General features: G+C 51.3%; 1 protein-coding gene across 2 annotated transcripts; it reads left to right on the top strand.

The window, feature by feature from the left end:
- The first annotated feature begins 1,622 nt into the window (after positions 1-1,622).
- Positions 1,623-22,238, top strand: Bmf (Bcl2 modifying factor). Of its 2 annotated transcripts, XM_032903920.1 has the most exons (5): positions 1,623-1,745; positions 2,116-2,245; positions 4,226-4,522; positions 6,055-6,218; positions 18,302-22,238. In XM_032903920.1, exons 1-5 carry the CDS (start codon positions 1,623-1,625, stop codon positions 18,401-18,403), a joined length of 816 nt encoding a protein of 271 aa, XP_032759811.1. In that variant the 3' UTR covers positions 18,404-22,238. The 2 variants fall into 2 exon arrangements, with proteins under 2 accessions (XP_032759811.1, XP_032759812.1); XM_032903921.1 differs by lacking the exon at positions 1,623-1,745 and having other exon boundaries at positions 2,152-2,245; positions 6,055-6,155.
- The last annotated feature ends 1,509 nt before the right edge of the window (positions 22,239-23,747 follow it).

Here is a 23,747-nt window from a genome sequence, read left to right as displayed (position 1 = left end):
ATGGCCAAAGACAGTTAAGTCTGGGAGCCCGGTTCACCCAGTTTGTATCTTAGAGCACACTGTAGGGAGAGACCACTGAGCCCAGCCTCTCTGCTTTGTGTCTATTGCAGCTCATTTAGGCTGTGGCAGGGTTTGGTTCCTTTCGCTGATTTCTGCCCCGCACCCTCCGTTTTCCCCCAAATCCATCTTCTGCAAAGTCTTTGCTACCGGCCCTCTAGGAAATACAAATTCCTTGGGGCTGAAGAGATGGCTCAGTGGTTAAACGCACTGGTTGCTCTTCCAGAGGACCCAGGTTCTATTCCAAGGACCCATGTGGCAGCTCATAGCCATCTGTAACTCCAGTTCCAGAGGACCTGCTGTCACAAAGACATATGCAAAACACTAATGCACATGAAATAAAAATAAACAAGTTATTTTTAAAGGTACAAATTCCTCATCCTGTTATTCCAGGGGGTACCTCTGCAATCTGACCTAAATCTACCTGCCCTCCATACCTTCACATCCTAAACCACGGTGAGGATGCCAGATAGCTCAATAGAGGGGCCTGACCTTGCTTCCCAGATCTGCTCAGTACATTATTCTAGCTCCCTGCCTTCTCCGGCTCACGACTGTTTCATTTGGTTTTTTTTTTTTTTTTTCCGGAGCTGTGGCCCGAACCCAGGGCCTTGCGCTTCCTAGGCAAGCGCTCTACCACTGAGCTAAATCCCCAACCCTCATTTGGTTTTTATTTAGTGAAAAATTCCCCATTCTTCAAGGCACTATCCCAAAGTCTTTACATATTATCCCTAAAATAGCACCATTCACGTTGGTTCCCATCATTCACAAGTAGAGTATAAGTTCATTGAGGTTAGGCACAGAAGTCTGACACTTAGACCAGTACTTTGCACACAGTAGGTGTTCAAAAAAAAATGTGCACCCATCCCTAGATAGTGTACGAGATGCGTTTTCCTTCCTAGCAGCCCAAGAACAGCCCTTCTGATGCTACCCAGGCTGCCCCTTTGATTTCTCCTCTTACAGAGTCTTTCTAGCAATGATCTTGCATAGCCTAGATGAGAGGACATGGCCTTTCTTTGCACTTGATGGATCCAAATGTCATATAGTTCTAGATGCAGACACACGTGTTCTCCTTTAGCTTTCCTCAGACACGCCCAACAGGCAAGAGGGCGGGGTTTTTTGTTTTATTTTGTTTTTTGTTTGTTTTGTTTTTCTCATTAGAGACCAGCAGCTCCTTTTTCCCCCCCCGCTATACAAGTCGCGGCTGAAATCTCCCAATCTCCTCCTGAGCCGGCTTTCTGGAAGTCCCGCAATAATTCAGCCCATTTCCAAGTAGACAAAAGTCACTTAGGCGTCTTGTGCCCCCCACCTAGTGGAGAACTCAGGGACTCTCTGTCATTTCTGGGGCTTGCATTCGGAACCGAATCCTCACCCTTTACAGAGCTCCAATTGCGCTTCTGGCGGAGGTCAGAAATGCGCCCGGCCCCTTATAATGTTTCCAAGGGAAGGTTCGTACATTGGTGACTGTCCCTGGCAGCTGCCCAGCTTGAGACTTGGAGCTCCACTTGCCATTGGTCAGTGGTTGGAGTGACGCAAAGAGGGGCGGGGCCTCATCAGCTGTTTGCGGGATGCCCGGAGCGGGCGTATTTTGGAAACAATACCGCGCGGTGCGCGGTGGCCTCCTCCCGCGCCAGCTCACGCCCACAGCAGTCGCTGCCCGAGCCCGCGCCACCGCCTCCCACCGCAGCCCGGTGAGCGCCCGGGCGGCCGGGGGCCAAGCAGAGTTGGGTCGTACCTCCTCCGGGAAGTGGGGAGCGGAGTCGCGCAGCGCGTGGGGGCCCGGGAAAGGGTTTGGACTGCGGGCATCTGGGGTGACCACGGGGAATTGGGGTGCAGGGATGTGGGAACGAGGTGCAGAGCACAAATTTGGGGTTGCTGCTCCAAGAGTGGCTTTCGGAAAGCATTTGGAATTCGGTGTTGAAAGTAGGTGAGCAAATGGTCCTGGGGTCCACTGCCAAGCTCCCGGGACGCTTTGGCCTCCGGGTGTAACTGTGGGGTGGGGCCGTGAGTTGTGGTGCGTTTCGCCTCCCTGCGGAGTCTGAAGGCTCCTCTTCTTAACAGCTGGAGTTTGTCCCCTTCTTCCCAATCGAGTGTGGGCGCCAAGTCCCCCGAGTGTTCGTCACCCTGGACCCTGGCGCAGAGCCCTGGCATCACGACTCGGAGGCTGAGACGCTGTCCTGGAGTCACCCAGGTGTGTGTGTGTGTGTGTGTGTGTGTGTGTGTGTGTGTGTGTGTGTATGCATGCATGTGCGTGCGCGTGTGTTCAGAGATCTTAGCCACTATCGAGTTCAAGGTATCTGGCTAGTGCTAACTCCTAAAAAGAGGAGGAGTTTATATTGAGCATCCTAGTTGGAGCGCGGAGGTTCTGGGATGGCTCCAGCGGACTTTAAGCCCTTTGCTAGGAATAAAGCATTCCCTGGCTGTGTTCTCAGGAAGTGCCCTCTTCCTACTAGTCTGGACATTACCACTTTAGCTCAGGGAAGCTGAGGGTCTCCACTCCTCTCCGGTTTACTTTTGACTTTGGCCAGAGCCCCTCCGAAGCTCTTACCAAGTGGAGAGCCACCTGCAGTTTCTGTGCAGAGTGGGAGGGGGGGTCTCTGCGTTTTCAGAACCACACCCTCTGGCTGCACCTCCCCCACTGTCCAGTGTAGGCAAGGGTTGAACTTTGGGGCTTTGCTGGGTGGGGGAGGGGAGTGATAGGCTTCAAAAGAAACACCAAGACAATGACTCCTGCTTGTGATTGGCTCTGGAGAGTCCCTACTTTGGTTGGGATAGCCTTACTGCAAAGAAGTGTTTGAAGGACCGAAGGAGCTCTGCTAGGTGACATGGCTTGGTCCTCTCATCTGGGAACTTTATTTTCTGTTGCTGATAAGCTGGAGATACCCCTTACCTATCGGAACAATAGCAGGCATGGCATCATTCTTCAGGGAAGAGGGCACAAGACCACAGATAGCTCAGGGATGGGATGGGGTAAGGCTTCGGGGTTGAAGCAAGAACCCCACCGAGCTTGCGTTTGGGAAAGGAAGGTTTCTGAACTTAACTGAGATTTATTTAAAGACTTCACCCCACAAACCACTCAGCTTGTCTTCCAAAGGCAAGAAAGTGGAGATCAGAACTCTCTGGAATCCCCAGCCGAGTTCGTCGAAGACAAAGTTTGTCTTTGCACTGCCTTAACCTTTTAGGTGCTGGCCGATTCTTCTGGTTGCCCCAGGGGCCCTAACTGAGGCAAGGTCAGCTTGGAAGTTCAAGCTGCTGGGTGACTCCCGAGTGCAGAATTTCATGAGCTGTCAGGTGGAGAGAGAGGAACTTAACACTAAGAAACAGCCCCGCTGTGTAGGCACGGAGAGAGAGCACAGCAGGAGGGCTGAATTTCACTTCCTTCTGTGAGGCTCATTGTACCTATCTCAGGTTCAGCTTCGGCAGGAATGGGAGGCTGAGTGGATGAGGATTTGAAGTAGCTGGACACAGCTAGAGGCTGATTCAGCCCTCAAGATTAACCTGTGGTCGGCAGATAGCTTTGCTCCTCTGGATGGGAGCTAAGCCAGCTGGCCAGCTGGAGTGACTAAGTTAGGTCCCCTGTTCCAGGACACACTCACCACACCACAGAGCCTGTTTGTTGTGTTGTGCAAGGAGGGGGTGGAGATGTGCAGTAGGGTGGGGCTTAGCACGTTAGGAGGGAACCTGGCTGCTCTACAATTGCTGGCTCTTGTTTTTGCTGCTAAGCCTGGAGTTCAGACTTAGATGAGAGCCTGGAAGTTCCTCCTTAGGAATTGTGTGTGTGTGTGTGTATGTGTGTGTGTGTGTGTGTGTGTGTGTGTGTACAGTCAGTAAGTGTCCCCTTCTGTGCTTCCATAGCCACTTACAGAGGCAAGTTTTTCTCCTATTTTCCCAGGTACCCAGTGGTAGCACCTGATTGCTCACAATCCTTAGTGCCAAACTTTGTCACCAGTCTAGGTCAGAGGAGGGGGTGGGTAGGTACAGAGAAGAGGTATGGAGGGGCCCTGACCATAGAGGCCTCCTTTTGGGGGAGAATGTCACCCTTGGCAGTGTATCATCAGAAGTTGGCTTGGTTCCCTCACATCAGAAGATCAGGGAAGGAAGGAGGGAAGGGGAATCCTAGGTCTGGCTTTAGTAGGACAGCAACCCAGATGCTTCCATTGCCCTCTGACAGGAGACATGGAGCCACCTCAGTGTGTGGAGGAACTAGAAGATGATGTGTTCCAGCCAGAGGATGGGGAGCCAGGGACACAGCCTGGGAGCTTGCTCTCTGCTGACCTGTTTGCCCAGAGCCAGCTGGATTGTCCCCTCAGTCGGCTTCAGCTCTTCCCGCTTACCCACTGCTGTGGTCCTGGGCTCCGGCCCGTAAGCCAGGAAGACAAGGCCACCCAGACCCTCAGCCCAGCCTCCCCAAGCCAGGGTGTCATGCTGCCTTGTGGGGTGACAGAGGAACCCCAGAGACTCTTTTACGGTGAGTGCTCTTAACTTTAGCGATTGGGGGAAAGAGGGGACTTTCCCTTCCTAAACCTACTCTTTGCTATTTCCTTCCTCAAATTGAACAGCAGGGCTATCTATTCGTGAGCTTTCAGCCTTCCTCACCTGAGCTTGGCCCCCCAATACAGCAAACTGCTTTGTTCTTTCTGTTCTTCTTGGAGGGGTTTCTTGGTCCATGCAATCTCCTTTATAGCCTATGTCCTTTCAGTGGCTCTGCCCTTCCTGGTCCCCGGTGCTGATTTGCCTTTCGTGAGGTGGAAGGGCATGTTAAACCATGTGTGACTGTTACCACTCCAGAAAAAGCTCAGCCAGTTCTTATATGGAAGGTTCCTAAAGACAGAAGGGTGGCTTCGAGTTGCCATTTGGGACTTTCTGTGCTTGGAAGGGGAACTGGAGAAAGAGGTTGGGCCTATCTGGGCTCAGTGCCAGGAGAGGGGCTGTTTCCAAGGCTAAGTCAGACAAGACCCCTTCATTTGTGGGCCTAAATGGTTTGTTTTATGAGAAATATGCCCTCCTCTGGCACAAGGGCAGGGTTAGACACTCGGTCTGTTTTCTTCTTTTAGCACACTGTCCTGTGGAGGGAGGGTAAAGGCTCCGAGGTCATCCTGCTGTGTCTGCGGGAGCAGACTGAGGAGCCGCTGCCCCTAATCTCAGAGGGAACTGCCCATAGGGCACTTCTGGAAAAGCAGTTCTGGCGGGAGTCTCAGAAGCTGGATGTGGCCTGCTTCGGGCTGGAAGAGGGAGGAGGCAGGAGGTGGCAGGCGCCCCCAGCGGCCATTCTGGTGCCAGCACTCGGTGAGCCGACTTGGCTGCTCTGTGGGCCTCAGGAGTTTTCTCATCTGCTTTTCTGCTGCTGCTGCTGCTGCTGCTGCTGCTGCTGCTGCTGCTGCTGCTGCTGCTGCTGCTGCTGCTGTGATCTTTGAGTGATGAGCCCAACTTTCCCCAACTGTACTAGAAAAACGAAGAAACTCTTGGGTTTTCGTTTGTTTTGCTTTTCTCTGTCTGCTTTGCACAACCCAGGAACTCTGGAGAGTTATCCCAGAGAAGAGCTTCAACCTACTGCTCCATGAGTAATACATTAAGGTCAAGTGTGGCTTGGTAAATGCCAGAAGATTGGCATGTTTGTCATACATGTTAGCACCCTGCACTATGCCATGGTACCAAGAGCGGAGCACTGAGGAGAAGGCGAGATCTATATATTCTTTTCTCTTTTCCCAGCCTAGCTGTGTGTGCATGTGTGCGCCCGTATATGTGCGTGCACGCACGCGCTCAAGTGTGCTAAATATTCAGCTACTTCTAAGCTACACCCTCAGCCCTCGTAGCAACTTTTATATTCTCAGGCAGCTGTCCAAGTTTGGCAGGATGCCCCGGTGAAGGCAGGCCACTTCCTCTTCCTTCTATCCTAAGATTTACCAGTAACTCCAGGGCTTGGCCAGAAAGGGTTGACATGGAGACGATGGGCTAAGTAAGGGGAGAAAACGCTGAGCTGTGGATCCTCTGTTTTTGCAGGCAACGCTGGCTACAGGCTTCCTCTCCCTGCCAGTTTCCCCGCAGGCTCAGCCCTTGGGGAGCAGCCCCCTGAAGGACAGTTCCTTCAGCACCGAGCAGAGGTACAGATCGCCAGAAAGCTTCAGTGCATTGCAGACCAGTTCCATCGGCTTCATATGCAACAAGTAGGCATGAGGGCCGGGAAGGGGGAGAGGCTGTTGAGGCTGGGAAGCCAGGGCCAGGGGTTACTAGACCTCTGGTTATGTTTCAGAGTTTTGGCCTTGGCTACTGTTAGTTACGATGGACTGGGTAGGCACAATTAGATGAGTCCTCCTGTCCTTGAGAGCTCCAGCTGCCTACTCTTCACAAGAGGTGGGAGATGCTGCCCTCTCTCCCTGCCAAGAGGACGGCTTCCTGCAGTCTGGTTTGACAAACTCTCCAGACCCAAGTGGCGGGCTTGCCTCTTGCTGAATGCTGCAGTGAAACTGAGCAGTTGGGGGTGTGCCTGGCTGAGGAACAGTGGGAAACCAGTAATCAGTCCTGAGATGGGGCCTGAGTGGGGGAAAGTGGTAGAACCGGTTGAAACCTGACACTTTCCAGCTGGGGAGCCAGTCCTCACTGTCTGTGTCTGGGAACCCAGGCTCAGGACTCTGGAGATTGTACCTCAGAGTCTCCCCAGACCCGCGGCCAGCGGGGCGCTGTGCCTGGTGCTTGGCCGGCAGCCTGGCACCAGCCCCGCCAGGGCGGAGCATCGCGTGTCAGCCGAGCATGTGGCAGAGTCCATCAACAAAGGCGGCGGCTGGCAGGCTCGTGCTGGAGCCCGTTGTGCCATGGATGGGAGGTTGTCCTGCTTGACAGCCCAGCCATCGTCTGTGCTGGGCCCCCAGGTGCTTAACCCTTCCCAGGCAGGCTGGCTTTCTGAATGGCTGCCAAGGAAGGGGCGGGGCCTGGCGCTGGATCCTTGCTGGTGGTTCAGAAGCTACCTGGCAAAGCCACAAGACAGGAGAATGAACACAATCTCTACCTGTGGGAGTGTGTTCCTATCCTTGCAGTGTGTGTGTGTGTGTGTGTGTGTGTGTGTGTGTGTGTGTGTGTGTGTGTGTGTTTAGATCACAGGAACAAATAACTCTCAGGCCTGGCCATAACCGCAGATTAGATAGGCAATTTCAGATAACCAGAATAGTTATTGGTAATAGTAACTTTGACTTGAGAGACACACCATTGTGGGCAGGAGAGGGTGGAACTGATCCTGAGTTTTCTGAAAACAGGCCACAGGGTGTTATTGGTTTACTGATGCTCTGTGTCAGGGAGTCTGAGAGGGATTTGGGGCCACAGCTATTTCTGGTGGGTTTTCCCAGCCCTTAAGTGATTTGGAAAGAGGGTGGCTCTGTGCTTGGTTATAAGGCTGCCTGGCTAATTGCTGTGGCCCAGCCACGGTCCCCATTTCTTCTATGATTATATTGTACAATCTTGGCTTAGCGAGTCCCTCCCAGTCCACGTTTGGACGCCTTCTGATTCTTTCCTGCACATTTAATCCATCTTGGTTGTTTTCCATGGCTCAGCCCAACTCATGGTGTTTGGTCCTGATACTGATGAGGATGGGAAGACAGTGGCCGTAGTATCTAGTCGTCTCTAGAATACATCTGGAAGGCGCTCTTTCTTCATTCACAGTAATCTGGCCTCTCAGCAGCTGTTTCCCAGCATAGTCCCCTGTCCATTAGTAAGCTCTGACATGCAGGAGACCGGGCGAGACAGTTCAGAAGACCCTGTCCTGAGGTTTCACTACTCTTCACTGGTGGATAAATTAATTCTCTTGGTTAGGGCTGCTTCTTTGAGGGTACAGGTCAGTTCTAGATATGGTGCTATCGTCTCATCCAGAGCGCCCCCATGAGGTAGGAAGGAGAATTGCATGTATGAGCGTTAGCTGCCCCTTTGTCCTTGTAATAGACCTCCGTTGATGTTGTTGTTGTTGTTGTTGTTTTCTCCTTTCCCTGCACATCGAGATGTAGCCTATTACAATGATGCAGGATGGCATGCTGGCAGATTGGGTGTGCCAGTCGTGGTCCCAGGGCAGCAGGTGTCAAACGGCCCTGGGTGTTAGTTTATGTTGGCCATATTCCTTATACTTCCCTCTAGGCCATTTGTTTTTCTCACCTATTTCCTGAGGAGTGTGGCTAGGTGGACCACTAATCTGGCTCCCCAGGTTGCTGGCTCAGAGTTGCTCCCCTAAAGTCACAGACAAGGATTTATAGGCAGAAATCAGTCAGGCCTGCTCGCTGCTCTCAGCTAGTTCCTGGGGTTCCTAAAGCAGGCAGTGATGTGAGTGGGGGTAAAGAGTTCCCTCCTTCCTCCTCTCTCATTTCCTCCCTTCCTCTCTCTCCTTCCCTCCCTCCTCTCTCATTTCCTCCCTCCCTCTCTCTTTCCCTCCCTCCCTCTTCCTCCCTCCCTTTCTCTTTCCCTCTCTCCCTCCTTCCCTCCCTCTCTCCTTCCCACTCTCCTTCCCATTCTCCTCTCTCCTTCCCTCCCTCCTTCCCTCTCTCCTCCTCCTTCCCTCCCCTCTCTCCTTCCCTCTCTCCTCCCCCTTCCCTCTCTCCTCCCCCTTCCCTCCTCCTCCCTCCTTCCCTCCCTCTCCTTCCCTCCCCTCTCTTTTTCCCTCCCCCTCTCCTCCCTCCTTCCCTCTCTCCTCCCTCCTTCCCTCCCCTCTCTTTTTCCCTCCCCTCTCTCCTTCCCTCCCCTCTCTCCTCCCTCCTCCCCTCTCTTTCCCCTCCCTCTCTCCTTCCCTCCCCTCTCTCCTTCCCTCCCCTCTCTCCTTCCCTCCCCCTCCCCTTCCCTCCCCCCTCTCCTTCCCTCCCCTCTCTCCTCCCCTCTCTCCTTCCCTCCCCTCTCTCCTTCCCTCCCCTTCTCCCTCTCTCCTTCCCTCCTTCCTTCTGTTTGGGGTAGATACCACATCATCTTGCTGTATAACTCAAACTGGATTTCGCCTCCCTGGGTTCTGGGATTTCGGATGTACCACCATGTCCAGTTCCAGGGAAAGCCTTTTCAAGCATGCATGTATATCCACCTCTGTGCAGGGCCATGGGGAGGCTCTGTTCTTCCTCTTGGCTGGCGGGCTGTAGCAAGGATGTCTGATACCTCAGTGACATTGGCGTTCTGATGACAGTGATGGGATCTGAGAGGTTGGCCCCTTCAGTTTCTCTGCAGAGGAGGGAGGATCAGATTCAGTTCCTAACAAAGTCACAGCTGCCCTGATCAGGATGTTTGAGCCTCTGTTTCTCTCTGTTCTCTGTGAGTGGCCCTTCCAGCCAGTGTAGGCCTGGGGAGAGTCAGTAACTTGTTTCCTTCCCTATGGAAAAGTCTGCTGTGGCCAAGTCTGAAGGGATATTTCTAGACAGTGTTGAGAAGCTCAAAAAAAAAAAAAATACGTAGCTACTATGGGACACTGAGTAAGTGAACAGGAGGGTTAGAGTTCTTTGTATTGGAATTTTTTTTTCCTTACTTAGAATGGAGACCAGGAATGTCTCCATTCATAAAAGTCAGATTTAGAAATTCTTTAAATAGTAATTGGACATTTTGGGAATGAAGTCTAAGGACATGTTCAGTCCTTTGTTTGGAACCATCTTCGTGTGTAATATCAAAGGAAGGATGGCGGACTTTCAAAACAGCAGATCTGGGAAGAATGTCTTGCCTGATACTTACACAGGCTGTGTTCGTGTGCAAATCATTTTACTGATCCAGCCTCAGGTTCCCGTGCTAACCTGGCAGGCTTGCTGAGGAAGGCCTTTGGAGATTGTAATACAAAGCACTGTTGGCCTGGGCCTGTAGCTCAGGTAGGCATTAGATGCTTGCCTAGCAGCCTGGAGTCCTGGCTTTGATGCTCAGAACTGCAGAAAACAAACCCAAGAAACTGTGGTAGCTTGGAGAGTTGAACATGTGCTACTAGCAAGGCTGGATGTAGTAAGGCAGGAGGAGTGCAAGTTCAAAGACCACCTGGGCAACTTAATAAGACTGTGTCTCAAAAAGTAAACAAGGATATATAGATCAGTGGTAGAAAGTTTGCCTAGTGTGTCTACACATACATGATGAATTGGGGAGTTTGCTTGGGCCTGGCTTGATAATTCCTGGGGAGCTCTTTTGGAAGCTGTATCCAGATTGGTGTTTGCATGGTTCATCACCCAGCAGCTTTTCTACCCAACATAGTAGAGCTTTTATTCTGAGAGTCCCTGAGCTCTAGGATACTCTCCATGTTGGTGAGTCGTTTTCTGGAGCAGAGACCATGGCTGATGAGGCCACTCGGGCTCTAGTGAGAACAGTCTGGTGCAGGGGCCCCTGAAGTTTGTCCTAGAGTGAAAAGGTGTCCCTGAGAAGCCATCTTCTGTCCCAGGAGTAGATCTATGCAGGACAATGCTGGGGGGAAGAGTAGGGCTGGGGGAGGGGTCGCTGAAAGCTCAGTGTTCGTGAGAGGCTGTGCTGGAGCTTGGGGGCCCTGTGTTTGCTCTGTGGCTGGCTCTGTTTATATCACTCGCTATATTTAGCTTCTGAGTCATCAGTGTGGCAGACTGGAGGCCGAGCTCCCCACACACTCTGCACCTGACTGTTCTTTCTTCCAAAGAGAAGGCCTTCTAGTTCCGGACAGTTCATCCCTCTCTGCCCACCAAGACGGGCCATGGGGACGGGAATTAGCTTTGGTGTGTTTTCGGGGTTGGGGGAGGTGGTGGGAAGACAGGATTGGAGGAAGCACAAAGAAGAATAAAGAAAAGTGCCTGGTTTGTCTTTTGATCCATGCCTGGCAAGCCAAGAGGCCACATTCCATGACCAGAGCAAGAACAGTCTGCCTGTGTGCTGAGAAGAGGGTTCCAACCTTTATCCTTGCCCAGTCTGCCTTGTCCTGTCCAGACGACTAACCCTTAGAGAAAAAGGACAGCCAGCTGCCAAGACCCCAAGTTGAGAGAGAGCCTGGGGGTTCAGTCTCCATGGCAGTTTAATCTTGCAACAGGCCCACCCCTCCTGCTCTCCTCCCTCTCTCCCTCCCTCCTCATTAACGGAGACACTTCCCTCCAGAGCTCCTCAGAACTTGCCCAGTGGTCTCCCAAAGCTGATCTGAGACAAGGAAACTGAAACACCCTGAGGGAGTTTGGTAAGGGTGTCAGGAGTTTCTGGCTGTGGTGGCAGGGACATCAGTAGTGTTCCACAGCACTGTCTCCTGCCTTGTCACTTGAACCCCAGTGGCCAGATCCAGTGACTTCCAGTTGTGCAGGGGAAGCCCTGTCACCTCCAGCCAAGAAGTGGCTATTCTAGGCTGTCCTCTCTTCCTTGGAGAAGTGATGGGCTTTGCCTTGCCAGTTCTCAGATCCTGCTAGTACTGTTGCCTGTGCCGAGAAAGCCCTTGGCAAGGGTTCTTTCTTTCCTTTTTCATTTTGCTATGTTGCCAATCATGGAGTGTCTGGGCAGAGGCTCACTGGGTCCCTGGATGACCCTCTGGGTGTCAGACCCCAAGTTAGTTTGAAAGCCTTGAAACCTGAGCTCAGCTGCCTCTGGCTACTGGGACCAGTCTCAAAATAGGAAGGCTGGCCTGTCCGAAGGCCTGCATGAGTCTGTGCAGGAGGTGGTGCTTACTGGGGCAGGGAAGGGCTTGTGATGAGAACGTGTCCATGTCGCTTAGTGCTGCCACCAGGCCCAGAAGCAAATGTATAGTTTCTCACGTAATGGGCAGAGTGGCCTTGAATGTCCAGACCCATTGTTCCTATTTTCTAGAAAGCAGGCTTACAGAAGCAAAGCAATATGCCTAAGTTATTCTGTAAGTGGCTGACCTCAGAGTTGTGGCGATGGATTCTAAACAATCTTTCTACCTCCCCATCCCTGCTTCTTGGCAAACACATGCTCAAAGGCAAGGATACGATGGAGCTGTCATTTGTCACCCTAAGCAATCTGACTCATATACTTAATGCTGTGCTCCTAATTTCTTCATTAGATTGTAAAATCACTGAGAACAAGGTTTTATCTAAACCACCTTTATGTCCCCTTATGACTCTTAGCTCCCTGGGCTCCACAGGACCCCAATGGCTTCAACAAAAACATCTTCCCAGCTTCCCGAGAGTGGAATTTTCCTAAGGTTGCTTTAATCACTGTCCCTGCTCTCAGCCACAGACTCTTTCCTTCAGCCTTGGCCTGGGTCGTTTTACAGATGGGAGAATGAAGGGGTCAGTGTGCAGATCCCTCTGTGGCATAGACCGTGCAATTCTGCATTTTGAAGTAAATGAGGGTGGTTTCAAACCATGCTCTAAGGTCCTAATTTCAGACCAGTCTTTAGTTCTGTTTGATCTTCAGTTAGCTCTTTCTCTGAAAGGTTTCTTTTTTTGTGGGCTACATCACCCTTTTGGAATAGTTAACGATCTGGAAACAATGTTTTTAAGCCTACTAGGGGAGCAGTTCTCTTTGCAGAGGTAATCCTATTTGCATAATGTGAGTAAACACTGCAATGCTGGTTTGTTTGTTTGTTTGTTTTTCCAAGACAGGATTTTCCTGTATAGCTCTGGTTGTCCTGGAACTAGCTCTGTAGATCAGGCTGACCCTGTACTCAGTGATCTGCCTGCCTCTGCCTCTTGAGTGCTGGGACTGAAGGTGTGTACCCCCTGCCTGCCTGACACCGTAGATAGTTAGGAAAGGGAAGCTTTACAGGACTGGAGAGACTGCTCCGAGATAGAGTACTTATTCGCCTAGCATGCCCAAGGCAAGTTTGAGCCCCAGTACTGTAAATAACTGAGCACGTTTCTTGTCTCCACCTGTACAGGTAATGTCTGTGCAGCACATGGGTGCAGTTGTCTACTGCCCTCGGAGGCCAGAAGAGGGCAGCCACTCCCCTGGAGCTGGTTACGAGCCATTATGTAGGTGCTGGGAATTGAACCTAGGTCCTCTGTAAGAATAGCAGCAAGTGCTTTTAACCTTCCCGGGCTTCCCTTCTTCCCTCCCTCCCTTCCTCCCTCCTTCGCTCTCTTCCTTCATTTTTAAAAGGAATAGCTTGGAATCCAGAAGTCAGGGGTTTGAGTAACTCATCAAATTTGCTTGGGATGATTTTTTTTTTTTTTTTTTTTTGAGACCCTGCATCCCCATCTGAAGAACAGGGTTGGTAATACCTGTCTGTCCCATGACCCAGACAAAAACACTGAGTCTGACACGGGACAAATTGCTGTTTGGCAAATTTGCTCTTCAAGTGTTAGATCTTTTGCAAACCACTTTTTCTGATTCTTTGAGTGACTTAGCCGCAGGGGCTTCTGGAACACTGGTGGCACTCGAAGCTCCCAGAGGACAGGAATTGAATCTGGATAGGGAGAGGCAAAGGGAGATTCTTATCCAGGGAGGGCCGGGGCATGCTTTGTGCTTAATGCACAGGCCCGGAGGGACCAAACAGAGTTTGATTTGTGTAACCTAGCAGTGTCAGATCCACAGCCAGGATTGAGCTCTTCTCTCTCTCTCTCTCTCTCTCTCTCTCTCTCTCTCTCTCTCTCTCTCTCTCTCTTTCTTTTTACTATTTGACCTCTCCCAGACAAGAGGCTGACTCTAGCACGTAAAGGACATCTCTTCACCTGGGAAGACTTCAGGGATTCCTGGCTGTAGACACCTGGGTTATCTCGCAGGTCTGCCTGTTCTGTGGTGAGACCGTGTGCAGGGTTGAGAAGCCACAGTATGTCTTCCAGCTTCCCTACTGCACAGGATGAGTGGCCAAACGCTCAGTTGTAGTGTCTTGTTCACAGTGGCCATTTAAACACGTGCCCTTCCCCCTGTCATGACAGGAAGAGAGTTTGACCCCTGGTTGGGTTCTGGGGTTACTCATGCTCTGTCTCAAACATTTGGTTTTTGTTTTGTTCGTTTTGTTTTAGGTTGTAGAGGGGCATATGTGTGCCATAGAATTCAGAGAACAACTTTCAGGAGTCCCTCTCTCCTCCATGGATTCTAGGGTTTTGTTTGTTTGTTTGTTTGTTTTTTGAGACAGGGTCTCACCATGTAGCCCTGACTAGCCTGGAACTTGCTATGTAAACCAGGCTGATCAAGATCTACCTGCCTCTGCTTCCTGAGTACTGGGATTAAAGGCATGTTGCTGTCATGCCCTGTGGGTTCTAGGAATTGAACTCAGATCATAAGGCTTGGTGGCAAGCACCTTTATCCTCTGAGTCATGTAGTCAGCTCCCTTGAACAGTTTCTATTCTTTCCCTCCACTCTCGGGTCTAAAACTTTGTGAGTTGGGGGGCTTTGGGGTAAGTGTTTCAAACCTTATTCCCAGTCTCTCATAATCTGGGTCACTCCACTGCAGTTTCTGGGAGCTTCCAGTCTGAGGCATGTGCCCCTCAGGGAGAGCTGGGCCCTGTTCCAGGAGTTTGCCTTCAGCGATCACAGATTGAATGCCGGGTGCCGGGCCAGGTGCCTGAGACCCAGAGGCCGGCAGAGTCTTTCCTGGTTCCCCCTTCCTTCTCGCTCCTTTGGAGGGACAAGTGCTGTCTGCAGTTCTGCTGTCTTTGTATCCTTCATCCTGTTTGGTGGAGGCAGATTTCCTTCCTTGGCAGAGTCTCTCCCTGGCCTCTTTTCGGGTCCTGTTTCTTTCCTTTCTCATCAGTCTCTTTTGTTTGACTTGTAGAAATATTTTGTTTATTGTTGTTCCTTGTAATCTTGACTCTGGTGTGGGAGCTTGCTTTCTATTTTAGGGTGTGCTGGTTAGAAACTAAGCACAGTATTCCAGGCTAGGTTTATAATGCCCTGGGAGCATGCTCAGGGTCCGGGGATGGACTCCCAGCCCTCCCTAGCCAGTGTCCAGGTCTGCCCAAGCACTGCTGGGATGGTCAACAGGGCTCAGCCTTTGGCACTGTGTTGTACTCCGAAGGCAATTGTGGTCACAAACTCCATGGGCTTGGAAAGTACCTCCATGGTTTCCAAAAGCCTGTCTGTGGCCTGGCTGCTGCCCAGGCACCTGGGCAGGATCTACCTTTGGCTCAGCCACCAGGGCAAGACACTGGTTTAATGGAAAGAGGTTAAAAGGCTCCGAAGAAGGTGCCAAATTATGAAGTGTTTTCTTCTGGGCTGTAGGATCATGACTGGCTTTTATATTCTCCTCTGTAATCTTATATTTCATGATATCTCTACAATGAATATGTATTGCTTTTAATATTTAAGATATTTAATGAATACTTCCTTCAGATCTTTCTTCCTGACTTTCTTTTGATTTTCCTGCACTGGGGATTGAACTCAGGGGCTCTGTGTGTGTTAGGCAAATGCTCTTCCATTGAGCCACACCCCCAACCCCCTTCTGATTTAAAAGAAAATATCTATTTTCATTAATTATATGCATGTGTTTGTGCCTGTGTGGGGGTTATGTGCATGTGAGTGCAGGTATCCTTGGACATCAGAGCTAAAGATCCCCTGGAGCTGGAATTACAGATCGTTGTGAGCTACTGTTATGGGTGCTGAGAACCAAACTTGGGCTTTCTTTGAGAGCAGTACACACTCCTAATCACTGAGATGTCTAGCCTGTCTGCCTCTTCTGATTTTTAAACTGTTCCCCATGGAGTTTGTTTAGTATGTGCACTCCTGGGCCCCTTCCCTGGACATTCTGACCCTGTTGGCATGGGCGGAGCCTGAACACTGTCTTGTGTCATACTTGGGTTTAGAAGTCATATATCTGTTATAACACTATGTTTTCCTTACAAACAGTGAGTGATCCAGCCTAAAACCAGGCTGTCTGGTTTCTGATCTGAAGCTCTAACTGCCCCCTTTAGTGCTTTCTTTCTAGCTCATGAGCCCTGAAACCTCCACTGAGGCATGGTGCTGCGTGCTATCAAAGGCTGGGCTGTATGCCACACTGTGCTCTCCGCTTGCCCTGCCCCTTGTAAGCCATTCTGTCTGGCCACTCATCAGCTCACAGATGCTTTTCTGATGCTAAACTCTGCTGAAAGATGGGGTCAGATTGTTGCCTTGCCTTACTTCCAGAGGATCTGGGGGGGTCCAGGAAGCAAATGACCTCCATTGGTAGAGTTTGGGAGAACCAAGGCATATAGAGATGGGATTGGTGCAGGCTTGTGTCATAGAATGATGGTCTCCTTCCTTGATCATTAAGCTATTTTGAGATGATGAAGCAAGAGAAGGATGGAGGATCTTCTTGGGCACAGAGTGATGACTGGTGGCAGTTGATGTCCAGTGGCCATAGGTAGGGATATTACTCTGCGTTCCAGCCAGTCCTGACTACGTACTAGCCGTGTGATGGCTGGATTAGATCTTCAGTATCTCATGTGAGATGGTCATGATTATATGGGTCCATTTCACAGGGTTTGGGGTGGTGGTGGGCTTCTCCATAAATAGAAGAATACTTTTTATCTCGGACTGAACCGCAGACCTTGCAATTCTGGGGATCTTGTTGAAAATGCACATTCTGGGTCTATGGGTCAGCATTTCTAGCAGGCATCAGTTGTCCTGGGGACCGCACAGGGATGGGGAGAATGGAACCACTACAACCTGTTTCTATTCTTGTTGCAAATCACTTTTTTTTTTTTTGTTTTGTTTTCAAACAGGTCCCTGAGGAGATTCACAGTGCCAGCAGACTGGCCTCTCTGGGGACCTGTCTTTGCCTGGGGTCTCCTGTTCCACTCATGACCTTTGCACCTGTTGTAGACAGCAGGTGGGGACGGACGGTGGTGGAGGGAGTTCTCTCAGCTGTCGCAGCTGAAGTTCAGGCTGCACTACTGGAACCGGATTTTGCTAAGCCCTGGGTGTGCTTCCCCCTTTTGCTCATCTTTGTTTACAAAGCATGAGGAAGCCATCGGTCTCCTCAGTGCCTTCTGCCAGGCTTCCCCGTGGCACACCCCATTTCCCTTCGCCCGCTTGGCAGGCACGATACCTGACTCACTCGCCTATCCGCCACAGTCCCCTCTGCCATTGCTGTTGACGTGGGGGATTCTGTGTGGAACTCAGTTAGACACCATATTTCTTTTTGTGGCTGAGGACAGTGGGGAGGGGACCCACAGCAGGCATGGTTCTCTGGGGAAACCCGGGGCTGGATGGAACTTCAAAGCTTTAGGAGGTCAGGAAACCTGGGAGTCTGACCTGCTTGTCTTACCCTTCTCCCATGTGGGGAGGCGTTGCCTGGCAGGAGCTGATTACACAGGGGTTGTGGTTAAAGACTGCCTGAGAGATGCTCCCCCACATCCCCCCGCCCTACTGGACACCTCACGTAAACTTGCTTGCTGACTGGGCCACTGAAGGAATCCCAGTCCAGACTATGCTGGCCTCCTCTCTGTACACTAGGTTTTTATTCCCCTGTCCACTAAGAACCCCATGGAGAGGCTCCAGCCTGTCCTCCTTCCCTGACAGACAAGGAGAGAACAAAGACTGCCTCTTCCAGGACTCCCTTGTCCCCTTCAGGCCTTTGCTGGCCTCTGGGAAATGGTACCTGTATTGACAGGACGCCAGCCAGAAACCTTTGTGCTTCTGACCTCTGAACTTTGGCCCCTAGCTTCTCAGCCTAACAGTAGGACCTGGGATAACCTCCAGAGCTGGTGTGCATTCTTTGTGTTTGTTTTGTTTTCAAGTGTGTTCTTGCTTAACGTTTAATTGGCTCCAGTCAGTAGGAAAGCACTCCAAGAGGGGTTATTTATGGCTTACTGTCAAAAGCAGCTATAAAAAGGGCAGCCCAGAGCTGGGGATGCTAAAGTGGGGAGAAGGCAGGCTCCCTCACACAAGTGTGTGTGTGTGTGTGTGTGTGTGTGTGTGTGTGTGTGTTTGTACTGGATGAAATCAGATTTTTGCTGCCTCAGCAGTGTGGTTTAAATTGAAGATTAACCCTTTGACCTTCACAGTGTCAAATCACTTGCAGATGGAGGCTCCCCCTCCCTTTCCCTCTCTTGTTCTCTGTATTCCTTTGGAATGGGGGAGAGGGAGGGACTTCTTGTCTTTCTCGCTCAAGCAAGATTGTTGTTCCTGCAGCTGAAGTTGGGGGGGCTCAGGAGCCAATCTGATTAAAAGCAGTACTTGGCTAAACTCTGGAAAAATCCTGCAAGCAAGGGAGAAAGTCTGATCCTCCTGTGCACAGTACACACCGCCAGCCCAGCGTGGTGGTTTTAATGTCCAAACCGCACTTGTCTTTGAAGTTTTGTCCCTTCTCCTCCAGTTCGCTGGATGGCACAAAGGTGCCACCGTGCGATCTGGCAGCGGAAGCCTATTTGGGAATCAATGAGGAGCCTGTGGTCTCAGCCGGTGCCTGGCACCTAACGGTCATCTCTTTCCCTTGCAGCACCAGCAGAACCGAGACCGAGCATGGCGGCAGATCTTCCTCTTCCTTCAAAACCTGGCCTTAAACAGACGAGAAAACAGGGAAGGGGTGGGTCCCTGGTGAGGCTGGGCTGCCCTTGTCGGATGGATCACCCGGAATGCAGTCGGGAACAGACATTCTGGGAGGACAGATACTGTCTTGTCAAGTTTTGTCATTCTGAATTTTCTTTCCATGTGTACATATTACATACCCCAGGGATCTTTTTTCCCCGTTCAGAACGTCTCCTGGGGATGGGGGCCTTTGTCAAACACTGTTGAAGGAGAGGCAGCTGTGTCTGCTGGTAGAGTTCCTAAGGCTCTGAAGATGACCAACTGGCGATGTTCTCCAGGAAGTGAACTGAGGCTTGCTGCCGGAGCTGGTTACGTCAGGTGAGGCTCCCAGTACCATCAGATGTGCCAGTCTTGCCTCGTGCGTGCCTGACGGAATCATGGCTTTAACCCACCAGGATCTTGCCTGGGAGCTTTCTGGCTAAGGACAGCCATGCCTCGGCTAGCTAGCTTTACATCTGGGTTCCCACTTGGCACAGCCAGTGCCCACCGCATGGGCTCAGGGATTCTTACTCAGTCGCTGTCAACCTCCAGAAGACCTCAGGGAGGGTTGGAATTCACCAAGAACCCCTCAAAGGTGCCACAAAAATGAATCAAGCTTAATAGGCTTCAAGTCTGACTCGGTCCTACATGGAGACCCCTGGATTGGTCCCAAGGGTGCAAACTGCTGCCACCTTTGCTGCCTGAGTGTCACCCACGTGGGAGCCAAGTAGCCAGTTACCACCATGCTGTTGTACCAGCGGCCCGTGACTTCATCAGCTTTGTTTTCAAAAGACTCTGCCAATGACTGGACTGGATTGGACTGCGTCCAGATCAGCAGCAGCGCTCCGAGATGCGGTGGGCTTGCTGGGGGCGTGGGAACCAAGCAGTCATCCCACTGATAAACCGGTCCCAGGGGAATCCTAGACCTCTTGGTTTCCTTGGAAACGTGTACCTCCTCCCCCTCACCCCAATTCCTTTTCTGTACCTAGTGGGATACAGGAAGAAGCGAGGACAGTGGCTTTGTCAGCTGAAAAGCGACTTTGGAAGGAGCAGACGTGACTATGGGACCTGCCGACTCGAGAACTGACACATCTCGAATCTTCTTCCTTCAGCTTTCAGCTAGGCCAGAAGGGAGAGTTCTAGAAGGATCTCAGCTGCCTCCGACCTTCTTCCTTCTCTCCCTGACGCAGCGCTCAGGGAGGCAACGATAAGCAGCTGATCTTAGAAATCAAGTCCTAACTTTTATGTGTGTAAGGAAAGACATTGGTGCTAAAATGAAGGGGAGCCAAGGCTCAAAGAAAAGATGGCTTCCTTGAGCAAAGGAGACCACGGGGTCATTCCAGGAACTTGGAGGAGAAACTCAGAGTAGACTCTCGAATTGAACAAGCCCAGTGACTCCAGTTTCTGCAGAGAGGGCTGGGGGCTTCAGTACCATAGAAGGGCACCTGGTCTCCTGGGCGTACAGTTGGGCAGGTTTCTCACGGCACAAGGCTGCCTACAGAGAGGGCTCCTAGAGGCTGAAGTCCAGCCTGTGCTCTGCTCTCTAGGCTGCACATCCTGATGTGGGCTGGGTCTGCCCAGAGTTAGGGATGGCTTCCTAATTTGCACAGAGGTACTGTGTGTGCTCTCGGTGGTCCCGAGGAGGACCTTAAAGCATGCGTACAAGCCTTTGTGCTTTTCTGCTCAGATGACCTGGAGATATTACCTCTTCTTGGCCACAGTCATTTTCTCAGGGTGTATACCATGGTTCGTCTGCTAAGAAAGTGGGTTCCTGTTTGCAAGGAGAGGGGATCCAAGAAATGAATATGAAGACTGGTTCCAAGGCACACTAATTATTGTGAAGCCCAGCCTTCCTACATCCCACTCCCTCTGCCGTTTAGATGTGTGTGGGACATATGTGGTCTGCCCCTTTCCTGAATCAAGGCTAGGACAGGCAGGCAGGCAGGCAGGCTTCTGGTATGTTCTTGGTGGTACATGTGTGCCCTTCCCCATACAGAACCTTGTACATCAGTCACCTTTAACCTGACTTAGTAGACTTTCCATCTGAGCTAAGACTTAGCTGTCGGCTTCAGCAACCTTGCCAGGTGCAGGCTGGGTACCCTGTGGCCTGAGAACTGAGCCCAGAGTTTGACCTGAACATTGAGCCTGGGACCAGGCAGAAGCTGGTCAGAATGCACTGTCTTCACTTTGGGCCGAACTAGGACCAACCTCACTAACTTGGGCAAGCCAGGGTGAAACTTAAACCCTCTTTTATCTTCCACCAACCTGAATCCAGGCTGGAGTTGAAGCTCAGAGATAAAGGGCTTGCCTGTCAGTCAAGAGACCCTTGGATAGATCCCAGGACTGGAAAATATAAATAAATAAAAATATGCTCCCTCCCCCCACCCCCACCCCACCACCCCAAGATCTAGGAGGCAGCTGGAAGCCCAGCTCAAGGAGGCAAGAGGTTCCCCCTGGCTGGTTGCTCTAATTGGCCAGTGATCTCTGCCTGGTGAATTGGCTTTAGAGTCTCCCAGGACAGCCCCTCCTCTTTGCCTCTCCCCAACTCCAGGAGCCTGGCTGTCTCTAGTGAAGAGTGGAGATTCAGATTCAGAGGGAGGGAAGGTCTGACCTGTGTGGTGACCTGTAACCAGCTGAAGGCAGCAGGGCTTTTGTGGTGTGCTGAGGATGGGGGTGGGAGAGGGGCTGGAAAACTCAGTGTCGAAATAGCCTAGAGGAACAGAAGCCCCATATTCAGGGGCCGAACTGATCTCCTAATTCACAATCCCCAGGGGCATTTCTAAAAGCCAGTGAACAGATCTGGAGGGGAACATCCCCCCAGTCCAGTCACTGATTCCCCCGGGGAGGCTGGGGTGGTACACAGGAGGGTGGGGGGTGGGCACTGTGCCTGGCCCTGTCTCTCTGTTTCAAAGTTTGGCTGTGCTGTTCAGTTGTCCCCAGTGGCCTTGTCTTGCTCAATCAGAGGTGGAAAAAGATCACCTCCCGGTGACCTCCTTCAGGCCCCAGGGGATGGGCTGTGTCCAGAGCTGTGTGGCAGAGCTTGTCTCCAGGGTCCAGAGAGGCCCAGCTGGCCTGCCTTGCTGCCCCAGCCACGAAACCCAAGCCCAACCCCAAGCATGGCAGGGAGTGGGTGTTGGGGACAGTCTAGCCAAGGCCTCTGTCTGCCCCAAGCTTTCCAGGAACTAAGTAGTGAAGTCACTGTGACCGTCCTGGTCAGTGAGGAGAATATTCTGGTGAGAGCTTCCGTTTCTGGGAACTTGAGAGGGAGTGGGTACGGGTGCATGGAGTAGCAAAAGACCTCAGCCTTCGTGGCTCTGCAGGATTTGGGGGAATCAGTACTGTGGCCACCATTCCCCCAGCGGAGCAAACTGACTCTGTGAAGATAGGACTTGTGGAGGCAGGCTATCCTGGCCTCATACCCTGGCTGGACCCAGAGGGACACAGGGTGGAGCCACAGGCATTTAAACTTTCTCTGGCTCCCTGTGGGCTGCAGGCCTAGGGGACAGAGCCTCACAGGAACAGCAGAACAAAGCTGGTCTCTTCCATACGTGCCCAACTTTGGCCAAGGTGCTATGAGATACGTGGCCCCCAGCTTGCACTGCCCCTCTCTCTACAGCTGTCTGATGTCCACCCCATCTCTGGGTCCACAGGAAGTGACATGGGGAGACCCAGTGAGATGTAGCATTTCCTCCATCCCCAGTTCAGTTGTCATGGGGTCTGGGCATTTCTGCCTTAAGGAAAGGAATGGGGACTGTTATGTTTTAACCTGTATATAATATTTGACTGTTTTGGTTCTTTATGTGTATACATGTGTAAATACCCTCTCACCCATCAAGTGGTACCGTTTTTAATAAAACCATTTAAATCAGTCTGTTCTTTATTTTCCTAAGGTGTGTTAAAAACACAAGAGCGAGCGTCAATCACTCGTAACGTGATTCTGCCCTGATATCCCGAGTTACCAACAGAGATGTTGGACTCTTGTCACCGTCTGTCACTTCTTGGAGTTGGGAAGAACAGTCTAGCTGCACAGTAGCAGGACCACAGAAGCCCAGTGCCTCAGGACAAAGGGGCTTTGGGGAGGTCAGCCTGGCTTTGGGTCCATGCTCTGGTCTCCGCCTGCTGAATGACCTTGCCAGTAATAGAACTTCAACCTTCCCTTACTCCCTGGCTCTGCTGGCCTCAAAGCCTTGAAGGGAATGTGCCACAGGCCCTGCCACTTCTCGCTCCTAGCAGTGGCAGCCTCTGTGGTGGAGATGAGCCTCCTGCCTTTTGACACGCAACCCATCCCCCCTGGCAAGCTGAAGCCTGGGTTCCTTTTTATCAGGGTAACATGGTAGCATAGGCAGCTATGCTCCCAGCTGGTTGGGAGACTGAGGCAGGAAGATCGCACATTCCTAGCCTGGGCTCTAGAGTCCAGGACCCTGTTATAAAAGCAAAGGACTGGAGAACATTACTTGGTGGTAGAGGCAAGCAGGCATGAGGCCTCAGGTTCAATCCCCAGTTCACAAAGATGGGGATAGCTCTGGCTGTCTTTGAACTCATTCTGTAGACCAGGCTAACCCCAACTCAGAGTTTCCGCCTGCCTTTGCCTCCTGAGTGGCTGGGATTAAAGGTGTGCACCCCCAGCCACCTCCAGCCACCGATTGGCTCTAAGTGTGGCTCTTAAGGACCCATTCCAAAGGCCAGGGGCAGAAGATCCCAGGGGCTTGTCTGGCCAGCCACTCGTAAATTAATTGATAAGCTTCCGGTTCAATGACAGACCCTGTCTCAAAAAAGTAGATGAAAAATTAGTGGCTGGAGAGATATATCAGTTGTTAAGAGTGCTGGCTACTCTTCCCAAGTACCTGAGTTTGGTTCCCACTACCCACATTGGGCAGCTGACAACTGCCTATGATCCAACTTCTGAGGGACCCAATGTCTGTGGCCTCTCATGCTCGTGTGCCTCATGCCCCCACATAAACAGATAATAAACTAAATCTTTAAAACACATGTATAAAGTATAGAGTAATAGCAGACACCCCAACTTTGACCTCCAGCCTGTATGTATGCCTTCCCTCATACATGCACACATGTATCTGCCACACATCCAGAATTGTTTGAAAAGATAAGAGGCAACCTGGACATGGTGGCATACACCTTTATTCCCAGAACATGGGAGGCAGAAGCTAGCTAGCTTCATTTACATAGAGAGTTCTAGACCACCAAAAGCTGCGTAGTAAGATTCTGTTTTAAATTACTTACATAATTAATCAGGAAGTAGCCTGCCAGAGTCATGTGCTGGTGCATAGGGACTTCTTGGTTGACTTTTTCTTGTGTATGTGTGAGACTCTAAAAGGTGATTTCCAGCTCTTGACGAGAGTTCTGTAGGTCCTTCAGGA

This window comes from Rattus rattus, chromosome 5 (assembly GCF_011064425.1).
Source record: "Rattus rattus isolate New Zealand chromosome 5, Rrattus_CSIRO_v1, whole genome shotgun sequence".
In the NCBI taxonomy this organism is placed as follows: Eukaryota; Metazoa; Chordata; class Mammalia; order Rodentia; family Muridae; genus Rattus; species Rattus rattus.
The sequence above is the reverse complement of the archived record's forward strand: the minus strand, read 5'-3'. Positions and strand labels throughout refer to the sequence as shown.

Excerpts from the sequence above, each read along its gene's own strand:
- Bmf (XM_032903920.1), top strand. The coding sequence starts at position 1,623 with ATGCCCGGAGCGGGCGTATTTTGGAAACAATACCGCGCGGTGCGCGGT. Across the intron at positions 4,523-6,054 it reads ACCCCAGAGACTCTTTTACG|GCAACGCTGGCTACAGGCTT; the intron begins GTGAGTGCTCTT and ends CTGTTTTTGCAG. Across the intron at positions 6,219-18,301 it reads ATCGGCTTCATATGCAACAA|CACCAGCAGAACCGAGACCG; the intron begins GTAGGCATGAGG and ends TTTCCCTTGCAG.